The 19294-nt window shown below is 40.3% G+C and overlaps 1 protein-coding gene across 14 annotated transcripts in view; it reads left to right on the top strand.

Annotated features, from left to right (window-relative positions):
• Window positions 1-1729: 1729 nt before the first annotated feature.
• Window positions 1730-19294, top strand: part of LOC112565652 (arrestin domain-containing protein 3-like) — a 30889-nt gene continuing 13324 nt past the window's right edge. For 10 of the 14 annotated variants that reach the window (XM_025241253.1, XM_025241249.1, XM_025241252.1 and 7 more), the window contains exons 1-8: window positions 1736-1884; window positions 2323-2424; window positions 4799-4930; window positions 7011-7121; window positions 11624-11865; window positions 14268-14450; window positions 15901-16083; window positions 17158-17340. In XM_025241253.1, coding sequence (XP_025097038.1) covers window positions 4804-4930; window positions 7011-7121; window positions 11624-11865; window positions 14268-14450; window positions 15901-16083; window positions 17158-17340 — 1029 coding nt within the window. In that variant the 5' untranslated portion in view covers window positions 1736-1884; window positions 2323-2424; window positions 4799-4803. The other 4 variants (XM_025241243.1, XM_025241250.1, XM_025241239.1 and 1 more) reach the window with 4 other exon arrangements.

Here is a 19294-nt window from a genome sequence, read left to right as displayed (position 1 = left end):
ACAAGTTCCATGTTGTAGCCAAAGCTGGCTAGTTTGACGAAGATCGGAGCTTCTTAGTTTTTCTACTAAGTTTTTAAGTTAAAAAAATTCTGCCAAGTTTACGGACTGCTTTCGTAAGCAGTGGCGTAGGAAGATGTTCGGCTTTTGGGGGGGGGGGGCACACTCCCTGCTGACAGTGAACGTCGTTCGCACTCGCACATTACGTAAAAAAGGATGGGGGGGGGTTAGAGCACGCACGTACACAGTGGTAGCATCACAACACGCTGTTTATTGTTAAAAGGCAAAGCAGCATTAAATAAGAAAAAACAAATTAAAGAATGACTCCCCGGCTAACGCATTCACAAGAAATGTGATAAACGTTATAATCATATAAATCATATTAATCAATGTTGGCAAGTCAGTGTGCCAAAAAAAACTGTGTCTTCTGTGATTTCTATTAATGAACTCCATTGCAATCTGGTCCAGATTAAGCAGATCAACCCTCTCTTTAAATACATGCATAATGAGACAGTTATTCAAGCGCGTTTGTGTCATGGAACTTTTCAGGTATGTTTTTGTTCCTTTTAAGGCAGAAAAACTGCGTTCTGCAGTTGCCGTGGTAACTGGGATAGTAAGATACAGTTTCAAAAGCTTATCGATCTCGCTTAACATCTTTCTCACTAACCCTTCCGGCCAAGAGCAATCCCCCCGTCTCCCATGTTACCTACTGGTCAGCTCTTCCAGTACCTCTATTACAAAATACACTACCAAACAGTATACCTAAAAAAGAAAACACCAAACCCCGTGACAGCAACGATCAACATTCCAGCTCTGCACATATACACCAGCGCGCACACACCTATGCACACATGCGCGCATGCACAGGCCACGCAGTCACACTCGGTCACACACCGTGGGTGACAGCGAGTGGGTGGGGGGATGTTTTATGTTGGTCAAACGAAAACTGCCAAAGAAAAGGCGTCGCATTATGGGGGAGGGGGGAGGGAGACGACACTCGATGTACCGATGTACTGTCCGGCTGCTTTCTTCACTCAGGCTTCAACACAGCCTGCAATTAGCATGGCAAACAAGACCAACGGACTGTCCCCGATCTGATCGTCAGAGGTGTTAGGGCCTCCACTTGCCTCAGGGCTCGCTTTTGTGACGGTGATGACCGTCTCCCCTCTACATTCCCCTACCTTTCTTCAGTTCTTTGCTCTTTGTGAGGAATTACGTCTCAAATATTGGGGGGGGGGAAGGATATTATTTTCCTTGGGGGGGGGGCCTGCCCCCGCTGCCCCCTGGTTCCTACGCCACTGCTGTACTGCACAATATTTTACTGTACTTATGTTTATTGATAATTATGTAGGGTACTGTGTTAGGATAGGTGTTTGGATAGGCTAAGTGTTTGCAGTACTGTACTGTTATCATGGTACAGTACTGTATGAACGTATGATCCGACTTACGTCGAAATTCGGTTTACGACGCAGCGTAAGAACGGATCAATGTCGTAAGTCGAGGACTACCTGTATATGCATATATCTTCTTAGCCATCACCTTGTACATATCCACCCTTCTTTATGTTTACTACAATTATATATATATAATGCTTAATTACTTCATTTATGTAGTTAATTTCCTTCCCTGTAAAGGGCGAGGGGTAAATGGAAAAAGCGCTCTGTTGCTTATTTTACCCCTAGTAAATAAAGAATTGTCATTGTCATCATCACTATCGTCAATACACTCGCTGTTCACTGCGCATGCTCACTGCAGTCCATGGAGAAGTCCAAGCACTTCCGGTCAGACACACTTTGACCACGAACTTGTGATTTGACCATGATCCATCGCCACAGTCGTGTCCCAATTATGCCGTCTGCATTAACGATGTCTGTTTCGACAGCTGAGGTAAGATTTTGGTAGAAGTAAATGATTGTATGGCTCAGCTGCTTCCAGTATTGTACACAGACGTGCGAATGGCCATTCGGAGACTCACTTCCGGAATTTTTTCGTTCGCATCGCAAGTGGGTGGACAATGGTATCAATTTACAGTATCATTTACGGCTCACTTCCCACCATGTACTTCTTTCGATATATGAAGTTAAAAATTTCTGCAAATAATCGAAAGTTGTAGCTATTGATCGAGTAGCTTCACATTTAGATCACTATTGTAGGCTCAGGCTCTAATTTATCGTCTGCTTTTTGTTGCTAGTGTTCCCTTTCAACGATGTTAGGAATTTGTTTCCGTATAGTTATATCTCAGCCTTTTTTTTTAAGAAAAGGATTTTCTATTCAGCGTGAATTCGGGCTATGGTACATCAATTATGTTCTGGGTTTATGAACAAGGTACATTGTCGTCATCGTTGAGGTATATTGGGAAAACAGACCATTGCGATGGCAGACATAGAGGAGCGTAACTACGTGTTTCGTTTTCAGACCGACTCGCAGGTGAGTTAATCTAGTCATTCAAAACAAAATCATCAGTTTCTTTAATGTTAGGCGGAAAAAAAGTTGTTTCTTTAATGACATGAGCATACGTTGCCATTACCTGTGGCTATTAAAGAGTAAAGTAATAATGATACAAATAAATGAACAATAAACAAATGTTTATTTCCGAGGGTAACAGAATAAGCAAAAGTTATGGATTTTTACATCTAGCCCTAGGACTATTTGGCAGAAATAAAAACATTACATTAATTCAAAACAAGGTAATAAAAACATAGAGAAATAATGATACAAATATGGTGATATAATGGGAATTGATAGGTTTTGTTTTATTATTGGCTAGAACACTAACAACATGTGGTACATGTTAACTTTGCCTGCATGATTAAGCTGGGTAGGATGCCTCTGAAGGTAGTCAAGGAGTTTGGTAAAGTTGCTGTAGGAGTCCCACTTTGAATTTGTACAGATTGAATACCGTTCTTTGGAGAGCTGAGGGAAGACTGTTCCAAAGAACACTGCCAGAATATTTTAGAATGGAAAGGAGAAGTCTTGAGTAGGTAAATTCTTGGTATGGGGATATTGAGTTTGAGAGATCCTTGTATTATTTTGAGGGAGAAAATAGTAGAAAGTCTAGGTAGCATTTTGCTAGTTAGTAAAGATGAGCATACATTTGTAAAATTTTAATCTGGTTAGTAGTAGTAGAACCCATAAAGATAGGAAATCATGAGGCTGTATTTTTGGTTTGAGTGACACCGCTTTAATAGCCCTTCTTTGAACGCTAACAAAAGACCTTATCGAAGCACCACTGAGTCTCATAGGGTGGAAGCATCGTGAATAGTTGGTTGACTGAATACAGGCTGTGTAGAACAATTTCCGAGAGTGAGGATTTAGAAAAGAATGAAAAGATGAGTGCCAATAGAAAATGTCTCCTTGAAGTGATTAGATTACAGAACATCAGTAGGATTAACTGAGGTACTCATTTTAAAATGAACAGAAAGCAAATCCCTTTCCACACCCTCACCCATAATAATGGAAATATACTTTCCCAAACAATGAAGAATGCTGCCAAGAATTACTTAATCAACGATCATATAAAGTTTAATCAAGTATGGACAAATGATTCCTTGAAAAAAGAGAGAGCATCTTTACTAAAAATTTCTCTTTTGAAAAAATGAAAACCACATTCATGGCTACGGCTTCCTTCTAGTATTAGTGAATAAAAGAGTTAAAGTGCATTTCAGGTTTAGTTGTTTTAACTTTGCAAAGCTAAGGGGTTAAATTACTGGTGTTTAAATCTGGTTGAGTGCTTGGATTGATACCTATGTTGTACAGCAAATTTCACCCTATAGTTAACCCAGATGTCAAGAATAGGTACCTGACTTGATAGAGGATTGTGGGAAAGTAAAACCAGTAAGAAGGAGAAGAGATGGGCAGTGCACTCAGAAAAGGCTGGACCCAAGAAAAGTATATCTTTAAATCTTAATGACCTTAAAAAAAGGTTTTATAAGACTTATTTTTTTAACAAGTTTGGTGTGAACTGATAGCAATAAAGCAGTTACTGGTTTTGTTGAGCAATCAGGTGTTATTTTTCTGTTTTAGACAAATATGATTGCAACCACAGTATATGGCATTTAAAGAAACAACGATGATACCCTGTAATATAGGTCATGAAGAAATGACAGGACATGTTTGCTTGGACGTGTAGTTGTTTTTGTCTGTGCAAGCAAATGTTTTTACGGCTTCAATTTCGGTTGGGTGGTCTGGTGTTGCAACGGTTAGCACCTGTCGCCAATACAGTGAAGGTTGACTGTCCTGAGTTCAGTTCTTGTCTTGGGCTAGCTGTTCTTTCTGCATGTAGCATCTGTTTACAAGGCTGGCTCCCTTGCCTTGATACGACCTTAGATGCTGGCTCAGGGTAAAACACGGATTCCTCCCCCACCCCACCGTTACCAATTTTGGTTGACAGACCAGACGATGTGAAAACGTACATCAATAAACACATGAAGAGATGGTGACTGGCAGATTAGAAAGGCCTTTTAACATATTTGACAATTTTATTTTAGACACAATTTTTTTTTACATTAAATTTTTGTTCAGTTTCTTTTTCCCACTTGTCTTTTTCTTCATTTTCTCCAAAAATTGATGAATTTTTCAATAAAATTTTTTCTGTCTGAGAAATGCTAAATCACAGACAAATTTTACTTTTAACAACAAATTATAATTTTTATACAAAGAGCAATTAAAATCCTAACTTAAAAAGTAGAGGAAAGTGCATGTTTGAAGAACCTGAAAAATGCATTTGACAGTTCACAAGAGACCATGTTAATTTTATATGCTTACCAGCTATCACCATGTACATGGGCATACTATTTTTCAGAGAACATGTCAGTGATGGAAAAGTTTGAAAAGTTCCAGATTGCATTCAACAAACCTTCTCCGACATACCTGGCTGGAGAAACAGTGTATGGTTATGGCTGGCTTGTTCTTAAGGAAGCAGTTTATGTTCAGAGTAAGTTGCCATAAGTAGTCTAACCCAGCTTTATTTATAAAGTGAGGTTCTGTCCTTTTATGACTGGGAAATATAAGGACATGTCTAGTTATGACATGATGTCCAGACCTCAACAGTATTGCTTTATCTTAACAGCAGACATATTTACCACTGCTTTATAACTCTGACCCCATGGGTAAGGCATCATCAGTGCGGTCTGGACAGCTTTATAATTATGAATCTTGCAACACTGAATCTGATTAAATTTTATGAACCCTAACTTTTACTCAGGAAAATGCGGTTTACAAATTCGGTTATTAAATTGTTTACTTTACTTTTCTCCTTGTTTGGCGTGCTGTTGAACTAACTCATAGCCCTGTGCCCATGATGATTCACAGTAAACATCACATGGAATAACACTGTGCCTGATGATTCACTATAAACATGGCACAGCTTTGTGCTGGCGATAATCCTTTGTAAAAGGTATAGCCCTGCATTTATGATAATTCACAGTAAATTTGGCATAACCCTGTGCATTTTGTGATGACCATTGCCATGACATCCACCACAGGCAATAATCTATCTGCTACCAGCAGGATATTGCAGGGAAACTTACACACTGCTGATGTGGCAACCAATGTACAAATGGGCATGGAGAATACAGAAATGCAGCAGATTTTCAACAGGCAAATTGTCATTTTTGCACCATATTTTTAGGTGCCAGATGTCCTCAGATCACCAAATATTTCAGTACAAGATATCTTCAGATTAACGTAAAAAAAAAAATATTTAGAAGAAAACTGCAAAAATGATCCTTTGATGTACAGCTAACACACAACACCTATTTGTTGCATATTACATGCTCTGACTGCTATTGCATCAACAGACAGTGGAAAAAGGTTGTGTGGTATTTCATAGCCAGAGACAGTATATAAAAGGAAGTACTTGTAACACAATAGAATGTATTCCTTGCATAGGATCAAGTTATCATTTTTTAATAGTAATAGCCTATGTGAATTGGATTTTTTTAGAATTGCCTTGTTATAGGTTATATACATATGTTACTAATAGAATACAAAATGTTCATTTCAAAATATAAAATGAGAAAGACTTACCAGAGTCCACTACAAACCTTAACTAAAAGTAGCTCATATAATTATAGCAGTGTTGGTGGTTTAAATAATTTTCTTTTTAGCATAAACACACTTGTTAAAGGGGGTAAATGGAGAAACTATCACAGAGATTGAGTTAATGTCAACTGTAAAATATCACCATTTTAAACTTGCGTAAACATGTGTAAATTATTAGTCAGCTACCATTGCCTTTGTGAATCTGTAATTTCAGATGATCATTTTGGCAAATTTATTCACACAGCTTCTTCCAGCTGTCAGTATTTTGTCCACTTTCTGTATATAAAAATGCCATTTATCCATTCTGGTTTGGTTCACTGTGGTTAAGAGGAATTTAGTAGAATTCAAATTGATGTTGACATGTTCTGGAGGTGCTGCTTTAGGGTTTGTGGGACAATTGTTGAACAATGCAAGGGTTTCCTTAAGCAGACATGATGTTAAATTTGTGGCTGTGGCAACAATTTTTTATATAATCTCTAGTCACATCACCTCTCAGTGGTAAAAAAAGGGATTGTGACAAAAATAACTTATATCACGCACAAATTAAAGATTTACTAGAAGGCCAAGCTTTTGACCTTTTTTCAGACAGTAAAGGTATGAAAAGCTAATGGTGGTTCAGAATATATAAAATCTAATGATTTCTGTTAATTTTTTAAGCACACATTCACTCATCCCTGTAAACAGGTGTCACATTTAGAGAAAGGTATGCTGGAGTTAGATGACATCTGATTCTTCCTCTCCTTGTGACAGGTGCTTTAGCCACTGTGCCACCAACTGTCGCCTTATTAAAACCGGAACAAATGCAATATGATGAACTGAATACAATCATTTAAAAGTAATTATGTGCTCTGGTAAAGCTTTAGAATCAAACATGATCATAGTAATAGATTGCTGAATACTGGGATCTCAAATTAATTGGATAGTGTTTGACATTGTAATTTTTCTAATTCGTAAATACTGGTTTTTTATAGGTATATGCCTAGAAGCGATTGGGGAGGCAAAAGTTGAATGGATGACTTCCAGTGATATTCAGGCATCAGATGAAGAAGTCTTTAACTACACAACAGTGCTTCCCATCAAAGGTTAGTCAGCAATTTTTAATCTTTGGAACCTGGCAGGACAAAAATTAGCTAGAATGTGCACCATACAGCATACATTTGGCTTACCATACTGTCTCTCCATTCTAGAGAAAATGCTGTGAAATTTAGGGATCTATTTGTTATAAGGGAACCATTACACACTGCATTATCATTGAAGTTGCATTTTTTGTTTGCTCCAAATATTGTTGTATACATATAGTTAAATGATAAATGTAATAATTTTGAAAACCTTTTTTAGGAAAAATGTTTTATACCCATGACAACACTGTCAATATGTGAAATTGTGGATATTTTGCTTTTTTTGTTTGATGCTTTATAAAGTAAAAATTAAACATATAGGTGTTTAGATATAGTTTTAGACAGGAAATATGTTCTACAAGAGAACTAACTACTTAATCAGCCATCCCCCAATGTGTATCATTCACATGCAACTCAAGGAAGTCTTAGGCACACCTTTAAACATGTATTAATACTGCAAGCAGTTGGCATGAACTTAAGGTATGGACGTTCATTAATGGTGTCATGATGTCACTTGTTAACATAAACCTGTATGTTAACATGATGTAGCATATACAACTTTGTTAAATGTTTGCTATATTTGCTTATACACTAATGAAGAACTGCAAGACCTCTCCAACAGACTGACAGACAGACAGTTCAAATGCGTATGGAATGGAGACCATATGAACTATGAAAGAATAAACAGCAATACCAATGATGAATAAAAACAAACACAGAAAATGCAAAGAAGAAGCAAATACCAAAAACTGAGAGTAACATGATAAAGACAAGCAAGGGAGGTGTAAGAAAGGACTAACATTGTGGGAAAGGGTGTTAAGAGTAATGTTTATGGAAGAGGTTTGTTTTCAGTGCACAATTAAAGGATTCAATAGTGGGTAGGGGGCGGATATGGAAAGGGAGAGAGTTCCATTGTTCCACTGCACAATAACGAAAAATCCTGTGTTCATATGTTGTTCTGGTGACAGGAAGAGTAAGGAGACATAAGACGAGGAGTAGAGTGGTTTAGCTGGGACTTAAGGGAAGAGAAGTTCAGAGAAATAATCAGGGCAGGTGCCAGCAAAGAAATTAAAACATAACAGTTTGTACTGGATGTGAGAACGAATGGGTAGCCACTGCAGAAAAAGAAGGAAAGGATTGGCATGGAACCCCCTGTGGGACCCCGGGGTATGCTTGCCTATCGAGCACTGTAAGAATAGGGTCCCTGCCATCCAGCCAGGCATGTCGTAAGAGGTGACTAAGGTGGACACCTCACCTAGAGGTAAATTAGGTTGTGGTAGGGCTAACAACCCCACCATGTAAAAAATAGATGTTACGGAAACCAGTACCAGAATACTCGCTATGGTTGGCGAAGGTGATGAAACACGCCAGGCGACTGGACTAATGACGGACGACAGCCAAACCCGAGAGGGAGCTGGTGCCCCGACAGTGGATTTACTGAAGCTGAGGCAAAAGTTGAGGGTGGGGTGCTGGAACGTCCAGACCTTGTACCAGACTGGCAGGATGCTCCAACTAGTCAAGGAGTTTGACAACTACAGCTTGAACATCCTGGGAGTCAGTGAGGTCAGATGGACCGGCACGGGAAAGAGGAGACTGGCGTCAGGACATACCATCTTGTTCTCAGGAAGAACAGACGGCCAGCACTCTGAAGGAGTAGCTCTACTCCTCAACAAGAAAATGGAAAAGGCACAGCTGGAATGGAAGCCTTATGGACCCAAGCTTTTGAGAGCACGATTCCATTCAAAGTACACCAAGCTGACAGTGCTAGCTTGCTATGCACCAACAGAAGACTCCAAGGCAGAAGACAAGGATGCTTTTTACGATCAGCTCCAGGCAGACTCGGAGAGCGTTCAAGCCCACGATATGTTGCTCATCATCGGCGACCTCAATGCCAAGGTGGGAAGTGACAACACCTGCAGGAAGCATGTCATGAGCAAATATGGAATTGGAATCATCAATGACAACGGAGAGAGACTGGCAGACTTTTGTGAAGAAAACAACCTACTGATTGGAGGCACACTCTTCCAACACATAGACATCCACATTACAACGTGGACATCACCAGATGGGATCACAAAGAACCAGATAGACCATGTCATCATCAACCGAAAATGGAGGAACTCACTTCAAGATGTCAGAGCCTACAGAGGAGCAGACGTTGCCAGTGACCACACTCTTGTTTCTCTTATGCTACGTCGATCGCGAAGAAAGCAGGCACGCCAGCAGAGATCTGAATGCCTGAAGGAACAGCAAAGATATACAACATTAAACAAAGGAATAGATAGTGGCATGGTCCTGCTTCCTAGCTCTAAGCACCAGACATGCAGCAAAGTTCTGAACTTTCTGGAGTTTGTGAAGAAGGTATGCAGGACAGCCAGCAAGCAAGGAGTTAAAAGAAATGCACAAATGGCAACGTGCGTAGAGAAAACATGACAGATGGCATTGATCTTGTATAGCTCTCATAATAGCTCATCGTGATGTGATTTGGTGGACAAACGCATGAAGCTGGATTTCTTCTTCTTGAGGAAAGCTTCTGTTTTATCATCATTGAGTTTAAGCTTGTTTGTTACCATCCAATTTTTGATGTTAATACAGGCTTCTATGGTGCTGGCAGCAGAGTGAGACTCAGCCAGTGGAGTGGAGCAGTACAGCTGCGTGTCATCAGCATATGATTGATGAGATACCTTGTGAGACTGGATGCAAGATGAAAGTGGTTTAATGTACAGAATGAGCATAACTGGGCCAAGTACTGAGCCTTGAGGGACGCCAAAAAAAAAAGTGGATCAGAGCGAGATGTTTGACCATCAATTAACACAGTTTGCATCCTATCAGTGAGATAGGAGTTGAACCCCGCTAGTGCAGGTCCAGAAATCCCATAGAGGATGTGTAGTCTATGAAGGAGCAGAGAGTGGTCCATAGTGTCGAATGCAGCAGACAGGTCCAGTCGAGTTAAGGCAGAAACATCACCCCTGTTAAGGGCAGATAATATGTCGGTGGTCACTTTAATTAGAGTAGTCTCAATACTGTGACAAGGTCTATATGCTGACTGAGCATGGGGGATGAGAAAAGTTATGATCAATGGCAGTGGCAAAACAGAGATCTATACAAAGGGGTACAGCTCAAATCAGCTTCAAGTACTTGGGAGCCAGCCCCTCCAGGGACAGCAGCTCCACGTCAAATATGTGCATCAGGACCACAGCGGCATCGGCTAGACTAGATAGTATCTGACATAGCCATAAGATAATGTTCAGTCTGCAAATCCCTTGTAGTACTGATCCTGTTCTACAGATGTGGCACGTGGACTCTGCTCACTGAGATGGAAAGGAGAATCCAGGCTTTCGAAACAAGATTTCCACACTCATAGAAGACCAGGAAACTACTTTCAACAGTCAAACGACGTAAGTTGGTCTTCTTTGGTCATGTGACCTGGCACGACACCCTGTGGCACCTTGAAGGGTAGCCGAGGCAGCAGTGGCCAGCGAAAGAACTGGCTTACGAACATCGAAGACTGGACTGGTTGTCCTGTACAAGATTTTTTTTTTTTTTAGGCCCTTCGCCCCTCCTGGGGCATAGGCCATCGACGACAGTCTTAACTGTTGTCGATGTTTTGGTAGCAAGGATTTGTTTTACGGGGTGGGGGTGCTGGCCCCACGCCCAACCCTCCTCCTTTTTCAGCCGGGCTTGGGACCATCCTTGGCGGAGGGCAGCCAGCTCTGTAAACAGATGTCACGTGCAGAGAAAGAACAGCATGCCCGAGACGAGAAATGAACTCAGGGCAGCCAACCTTCACTGTATTGGTGACAGGCGCTAATAGCGCTAACCGTTGCGCCACCGGGCCGCTTCTGTACAAGACCTGCTGACTATTGTCCAAAATAGGCAAGAGTGGTGGGCCTTTTCAGCTGCTGTGTCTATCCATGTGCTCCCCAACGACAGGTGGCGGTCAAGTGATGACTGAGTGACTTTAGAGCATCAACATGGCAAACTTTGAACAATATTGTCCAGGGATGGTTGGCAAAATATACACAGTCCTCACATATACACACTCTAATAGACAAGCAAACACATTTTAACTGATATAATACTTTCCACAAACACATTTTAACTGATATAATACTTTCCACACAACTGGTCATCTTTTTTCATGTATTGCACCAATATAATGCTTCCCACATCTTTTATGTGTTGTACTGATATAGTATTTCTCATAAAACCTTTCATCATTCATGTGTTCCCAATCCACTTATGTATATCATTTTGATCTAGTACTTTATGACTTGTGGAAACACTCCTATAAGCTACAGAAAAGGATATAGAAGACAAAATCTTCCCTATTATTCATATCTCCATATGTGTGTGTATGTAATATATGTGTACATAGTTTGCATGTGTGGGAGTTTTAGTATGTATTTCAGAAAAGAAGCAAATGATGAATGAGTACTTATCTGTTGGACGTGTACGTGTTTCAGGAGAGAAACAGATAGATGATGAGGGTTTGCTCCATGCTGGTTCACATTATTTTCCCTTCGAGTTCAAGCTACCTCCACACCTGCCAAGCTCCTTCAAAGGCAAACATGGTCGCCTTCGTTACTTTGTTCGTTTGAGTGTATACTCGCATGGCATCTTTTCACAGGGTACACCTCAAACAGAACGCACAAGCAAATTTGCAGTTTTGGGTGCACTGGATCTTACTAAAGAACCAGATGCTGCAGTAAGCCATTTATTTTACTTGAAGCTAATTGAAAACTAGTTTCTTGTAGAAAGTGCTGAGAGCTTGGTTACAGCTGATTAAAAGCTAGTCTTTTGTAATCAGTCATCTTATTGATATCTGTGGCTAATTATAACCATGATATACATAGATTGATTATACCCTTTGCCTCAATTAGAATACAGTGATTGCTTTGTGAAACTCCCCCAACCCCCAAAGGTATCTTGGCATACATTATTTGAGGCTAAGGATAATCCTATATGAGATGACTTTGCTGTTGAATATATTCTCTGTCATCTTAAATGAGCCTGCTCATAAAGCATTCTACTTTTTTACTGCTGCTAAATTGTATTTTTGAGTACATTTTAAATCAGGGATGATATAACTCTTTTGTTTGACTATAACCTTGTGATAATGATTCTTTGGTTCCAGATCCCTGCAGAAAATGACACATTGAAGTCTTTGGGTTAATAATAATAATGAACTTTTATAAAGCGCTTTTTCAATGATTTGCTCGAAAGTGCTGTACAGAAATTATACATAGAAGTAAACTAAATCACCAACAGCCTTAGTCATATTCTCATATAATAAACACCGCTCATTTATACAACAAATTGAGGAGGATGTAAAGTTAGGGTAAGTTTGAGAGAACACAGACACAGAACAGGATGCCCCACCCTACAACCCACTATACAACATCACATCAAACAGTTAGAAAACACAAAAGGTGCAGAAACAAACATTACAGCACCCTACCCACTCACAGACCTGCACACTCCATTTGGACACTTCCACAACCGCAAATAGACACTGATCTCACTAAATATAGCAAAGAGGGCCATCAACACCTAATCACCTCAGAGATCAAACTCAAACTAGACACCATCTACAAGGACTACACGCAGACATACACAGATGGCTCCCACGACCCAGAAACACTAGCAACTGGGCTGGAAGTCTATTGTTCTGACTACATAAACCTTTCCATCAAACTCCCGACCCACACCTCCATTTTCACAGCAGAGATGACTGCTATACAGACAGCCCTTGAGACTATACACCTCAAACTGAGGGACACCACAAGACTACAGTTCTTAGTACTATCAGACTCCCTGTCAGCACTCCAGGCTCTTCAAAACCTATCATCAAACAGAGTAGACATTGTTTATGAAATACTGTCCCTCATAAACAAGATTACCAACGAAAATGGAGACGCCAGGTTCCTTTGGGTTCCCTCCCATATTGGTTTAAAAGGAAACGAGGAAGCTGATAAACTAGCCAAACTGGCAGTAAAACAATCTAGCAATCATAAAATTACCACCCTAAAAATCTCTATTTTATCAGCGGAGAGGAGAATAGCTATAAAACCAGCAATAAAATTAAGATGGAATGAGAAGTACAAGATTGAAGGTAAAGGAACTAGGAGACTGATAGATGAACATCCCAGTACTACTCTGCTTTTCTTTGGCTCTAATAGGCCCCACCAATCCAAGAGAGCGAGAATGAGGCTTGGCAGAGACTAAATATAGAATAGACCCTCTTTCCTGCACATGTGGGGACAGGCTTAGCACTTCACACATGCTTTTGGAGTGTCATGAAATCAAAGAGGAAAGAGATGTCTTACGTCGAGTCTTAAATAAACACAGGCTTACCTTAAACATTATCAACTGTCTTAACCCACCAAAAGACATATGGCACACCATACTGTCATTGGTAGTGACAATGGTGGCACACCACCCGTGTGCTAAGCTCATCTAAACAGGTTTCTATAGGCTGAACTAAACAGGTTAAAGGTAGCCCTGAGTAAGTCCTTCAAAGTATATATATAAATGGAGAAAAACTGCATAACGGATGATTGATCATCGGCACTAGAACCTAACTAAATTAATATTATATTTATTTAGAAAAGAAAAAAAGGCATAAGCATAATACCTTCAGTTAAATAACAGCTTAGGTGATAGAAATATGGCAACAAAAGAGATCTGGTAACCTGGACAATACACCACCACTGAGGGCTTGGCAGGCCTCCAGGACATCCTAAGCGCAGCACCAAAAATGGTACAGGGGTCCAATAAACAGAGCTTGCTGCACCCATGACCGGCATCCCTTCTCCCTTCCCTTCCCCTTTTACCACTGGTTCCTCCACTCTCCAAACTCTTCCCCTCTCCTAACCTCCCTTGCCCCCTCCCCCAGAAGAGGAAACAAATAACAGGAACTGAGAGTAACATGATATTGCAAAAGGAAATTAAAAGAAACCTATAATATGAATAAACAGAGAAGTTTAGAAAGCAGAAAAATCGCTGGAGAACAAGGCAACTCAGCCTTTCAGGTGCAGCCTCATTTCCAGCTTTTGGGTTAACTCTAAACCTAACCCTAACCTTGTGGTAATGATTCTCTGGTTCCAGATACCTGTGGAAAATGACACATTTGAAGCTGTTGGATCGTTGTGCTGCTTTGCAGGCACGGTCACTGCATTGCTTCGTTTAGAGCGCAAAGGATATGTCATCAGAGAAGCTATTCCTGTATGGGCAGAAGTTCGAAATCTAAGTGCTCGTCGTATTGTTCATACACAAGTGTCACTTATTCAGGTTGGAGCATTATATCATTTAGAAAAATCAGTTTGCTAACTTAAGGCACCCCTGTCACTGAGTTATGCTTCGTCTTCAGCCAGCTTACTATCTCAGTTTCATGTGGTACACTGTGAACGTGCTGTATGACCACTGCCAGTCCTGCTTCCAGAACTGACAGGTACACTGGTAACTAGCTTTAGTTAGGCAGATTAACCAGTACCAGGTCTTGGCAGAGAAATATGTTAGATACTACTGACTTTCCAGTTTGGTAGATTAGCCAGTACCAGTTGTTAGAACTATGCTAAATACAGCTGACCACCAATTAGGCAAATTAGCCAGTTCCAGTTGTTGGGGGAACGAAGTTGGATACAGCTGACCCCCATTTAAGCAGATTAGTACCTGTAATATTTTTGGGGGGAACCATGTTAGATATAGCTGACCTCCAATTAGGCAGATTAGCCAGTACCAGTAATTGGTGGAAACTGTTAGATACAGATGACCTTGTTTAAACTTATTTGAAGTTATCATTTGACCTGCAGTTTGGTGGCTGCTGGGATCACCGCGCATTGAGCGCATCTTTGTGATGCGGATACTAGCGCGTTATAAAACTACATCATCATCATCATCATCATCATCACCTCCACCTAACCCTAACCCCCCCCAAAATAGGCAGATTATCCAGTACCATTTGTTGGGCAAACCGTGTTAGATAAAGCTGACTCCCAGTTAGGCGAATTTGCCAGTACCAATTTTTGGGTGGAACTATGTTAGGTGAGGGGCGGTGCAGTGGTTAGCACCTGTCACCAATTTAGTGAAGGTTGGCTGTTCTGGATTCAGCTCTTGTCTTGGGCCTGCTGTTTTTTCTCTGCACGTGGCATCTGCTTACAGGGCTGGCTGCCTTGCCGTGATATAGCTGATTTGGGGTAAAACACTAATCCCGTCCCCCTAATTAAGCGAATCAGCCAGTACAGGTTTTTGTGTGGAATGATGCTAGATGCAGGTGACTCACTATTAGGTGAATTAGCTGGAATTTGCAGGAATCATATTAGATGCAGCTGACCTCCGCATAAACACCACCCATATGTCCTATGGTTAATGGAGGAGTGCCAGTTGGCTTAGTTGGAACAGAAAAACGCTCAGCACCTTGCCTTCTGCTACCTCACTCCTCAAAATATGCCTAATTTTAAATGCAGTTGAGCTATATTTTTCTATATTTTTAAACAATGTATCAACATGTACATCACCTTGTCCAAGATTCAGTTAAAAGTAAACAGCTCTTCAGCATCAAAAAATTTTATGCAGAAAAAGTTCAGAATGTCAGTATGCACCATCAGCAATTTTTATCTTGGCTTGCTTTTTAAGACATTGTTTAGCCTATAGAGATATGCTATTTCATATTTCAGCCTTACATTAACTACAGATTGCTTCCCTCAAGTATAAACATGGTGTACTTGATGTATTTTTGCAGAATGTGACTTACTACTCGTACCGTGGTCGGTTTTCCGAGTGCCGAGTTTTGGTCACAGTTCACAAAGGAGGTGTAGCGCCACGCGGCAAACAGACGTGGAACTGGGAACCACTTAGTATTCCAAGTGTAACACCTTCTCACTTGAGGGGTTGTAAGATCATTGACATACAGTACAGTATAGAGGTAAGTTAGTAGTAAGCAAGACTTGATAAGAGAAACATAGCAATGGAAATGAATAGTAGCATGGGCACTTGTGACAGTGTTCAACAACTGGGTCAAGGTCAGCAATGTGTCATCACACAGCCATCCAACCAGTCTGTGTACATACCTCCAGCCTCAGACACTGATGTTTGACTATCTGCCTTCATTGTCAAAGTGTTACCTGGGAGTCTTAGTCCTTGCTCCAAGTCTCGAGCAGAATCTGATAAGATCAATTACTTTCTTCCATTATCTTAAGCATTGTCATAATGAATCATTGAAAAGCACTGCGGGGATACTTAGTGTAAGAGGCACTTAAGACTTTGATGATGCCCTATTGGCAAGAAAGCAAAACAACAGCAGTAAATGAAGAGGAGGCTAGTTCTGAGAATTAAACTGATGACCACCATCTTCAACAGTCTCCAAACGCAAAGCAGACAAATGCTTGAAAGATGAATGAGCTGATGTAACTGAGTGCAGGTATAGTGATCAAACGATAAACTATACATACTATGAAGGGCTATGGTGATATGTTAGAAATGTACTGATAATTTAGAAAATCACCCTGAATGATGCTCATCTCTAAAATCAGCCTGTATTATCTGTCACATAAATGTTGTAATGATTATACTGATGTGACAATGTAGGTTAATATTTAATATGATTGACTGAAGAACAGAAAGGTCACTTGCTCAAGCTCCTCAGGGATCTAAGATTGGAACCACCACCACCCCCCACCTCCCCTAATCCTAACCATAACCCTGCAGAAACAGGTATATTCACAATGGAAAGGTGAAATGGCTACTTGATTTCTCAGGGAAAATAAAAATTGCAGAAGGGGAGGTTTGACTCCACCTTCCAGACAGGGAAGACCTCCAGGCTGTAGGACCCCTTTAATGTTTATTATTACCTTGTTATTGTAGCAGGTGATCTGTATGGTTATTTGTAGCAGTCTGTATGTCATTCATTCAAGCTGTAGATACACTTAATTTCTAGCTTGTACATGTACTTATTTGCAGCTGCTACATGAATAGTTGGCCATGTACTTATTATTTGCAGCTGCGCATCAAACCAGCAGGTCTGGCTCGGAGCATCAAGCTTCCTGTAGATGTGGTTATAGGTACAAGCCCCCATGGTGAGTGTCAACATAAGGTGACCTGCCACCCATTGTTGGCACCAGATGAAGATGATGGCACTGGCATTTTTCCTTTTCCCTTTTTTGCCAGTTCATCATCAGATATGGTGAGTTAATCTTCCAAAGTAGGCCTGCAAAGTTTGTGATGCATGATTACCATCAAACCTGAGCTACCGTTTATAATGATAGATATAAAGCTTGCTCCAAAATTTGTTCAGGGTACAGTGCGAATGTCAACAATTGTTTCTAGAAAGTGAAAAAAACAAATGGAGTTGGCAGAGGTAAGAATAATTAAAGGAAAGCATTTTGTTTTAGATATTAATCGTTCTATTAAAAACAAGCATTAATGGAGCAATGATTTCACAAGGTGTTTTTTTGATGCTATGCAATATAGTTGAAACTGAGAGGATAGCTGAAGTACTTAAAGAAATGTGGAAAAGGCTAGGTGTTTCAAAAGAAATCTTGACTAAACAAGGTACACAGTTTGTCAGTGAACTCGGGAAGCAAGTGAGCAAGCTGCTCACAGTTAAAGGGATTGTAAAGGAAAATAAAAGTGCTTAGAATCTGGTAAAGAGTAGGATCAGTTTGAATCTCGTCTATTTTTGTGTCTGTTCATATGGAAAAAGTTGAAGGTTTTGTAGCATGTTGTGTTTAATAAGAGAAATTACACGGGACTCTTTCGTTTGCTTAGACAAAGTCTCGTTCTCTGTCACATTGCCTTATGACATATGACCAAGACTGCTTAGCAAGTGAGACAGACTGTTTTCTATAATTTTTCAAACTGTGCTTCGAAAAGTTCACTTTAAAACCTAAATTAACTCACGAGACACCACCGATCACGAGTTCAAATCCTAGCAATGATCACCCACACTTGCTATCTGTCTCTCACTGATGTCACAAGCAGGTTCGTCTGCTTGACCATCTCGGGAAGCTATCGCGGTTACTCAGCGGAAGGACACAACAGTAGATTTCACTAGAATTTTTCAATTTTTATAAACATCGGCAACCAAAATAGTGCGAATAAGTGGTAATTAAGTGAGAAAGGAATCATTTATTTCTTCTGTATTGCTCTTGTTCTGTCATTGTAACTAAATATATTTTTGAAGCGTTTTGACCGTCGCCAGCGCCTTATCACAAGCCTTGAGTATGCCTTTAAATGACCAACAATTTATCATGCTTAATGCAATGGGCTGCTGGAAAAATTAAACAGAACTTTAAAGAATATGGTGCAAAGACTTTGCCAAGAACATGAAAAAAACCCAGGATAGATTTCTCTTTTATTTGCTTTCCATAAGGTTTCTCAAGAAAGCCTATCATTTTTCACTATTTGAGTAGTTTATGGAGAAACTGAGAGGACCATTGCAGATTCTGAGAGCTGTGGGCAAAGGATGCCACAGAAGATGCGAAGACTACTGCTCAATGTCATAAATCTAAGAGAACACCTGGAATCCACCTGTGCCGAGGCCCAGAAAACCTCAAGCCAAGCACCTAATGCTATGCAATGGCTTACATTTGACATACAAAGCCCTGAGATGTTCCAGTTGGAAGCTGAGGGCTGCTGCTGCTGTTCAACAAAAGCAAATAAAACTGTAGATCGCATGACAAAGACTTTGTGAAGTAAGAGAGAAGATAAAAAGTGCAGGTGGGAGATAAAATAGGTTTTTACCTGTTAAAGGCAAGAAATGGCAACCAAACTACTCAGAGACTGCCTAGAGCTCTTGCAATTTATGCAGTAGAGAGCAGTCGTGGAAGTGAAAGGAGCTTATGATAAATTGAAGCCAGGCATAAGAATGAAGATTCCTCTTCCTTTGTTAACCATTGAAGAGAATGGAGCCTCAGGCAGCGGAGAGCTCACAGTTTCCTCTGCCATTGTGGCCAACATCAAAGAGGTCAAAGATCAATAATTGAGTTCTCTCTCCCTTTTTCATGTGATATTAAGCATTTTAGATTTTGATTTGCTTTTATTTATTTGAGCAGTTTTTTCCCTAACCATGTGTTTATAAGATGACCTTGAGACCAATGTTCAGTACCATCTCTCTGCTCGTGTTGATTCTTTCATTT

The sequence above is a fragment of the Pomacea canaliculata genome, linkage group LG6 (genome assembly GCF_003073045.1).
Source record: "Pomacea canaliculata isolate SZHN2017 linkage group LG6, ASM307304v1, whole genome shotgun sequence".
Lineage (NCBI taxonomy): Eukaryota > Metazoa > Mollusca > Gastropoda > Architaenioglossa > Ampullariidae > Pomacea > Pomacea canaliculata.
The sequence above is the reverse complement of the archived record's forward strand: the minus strand, read 5'-3'. Positions and strand labels throughout refer to the sequence as shown.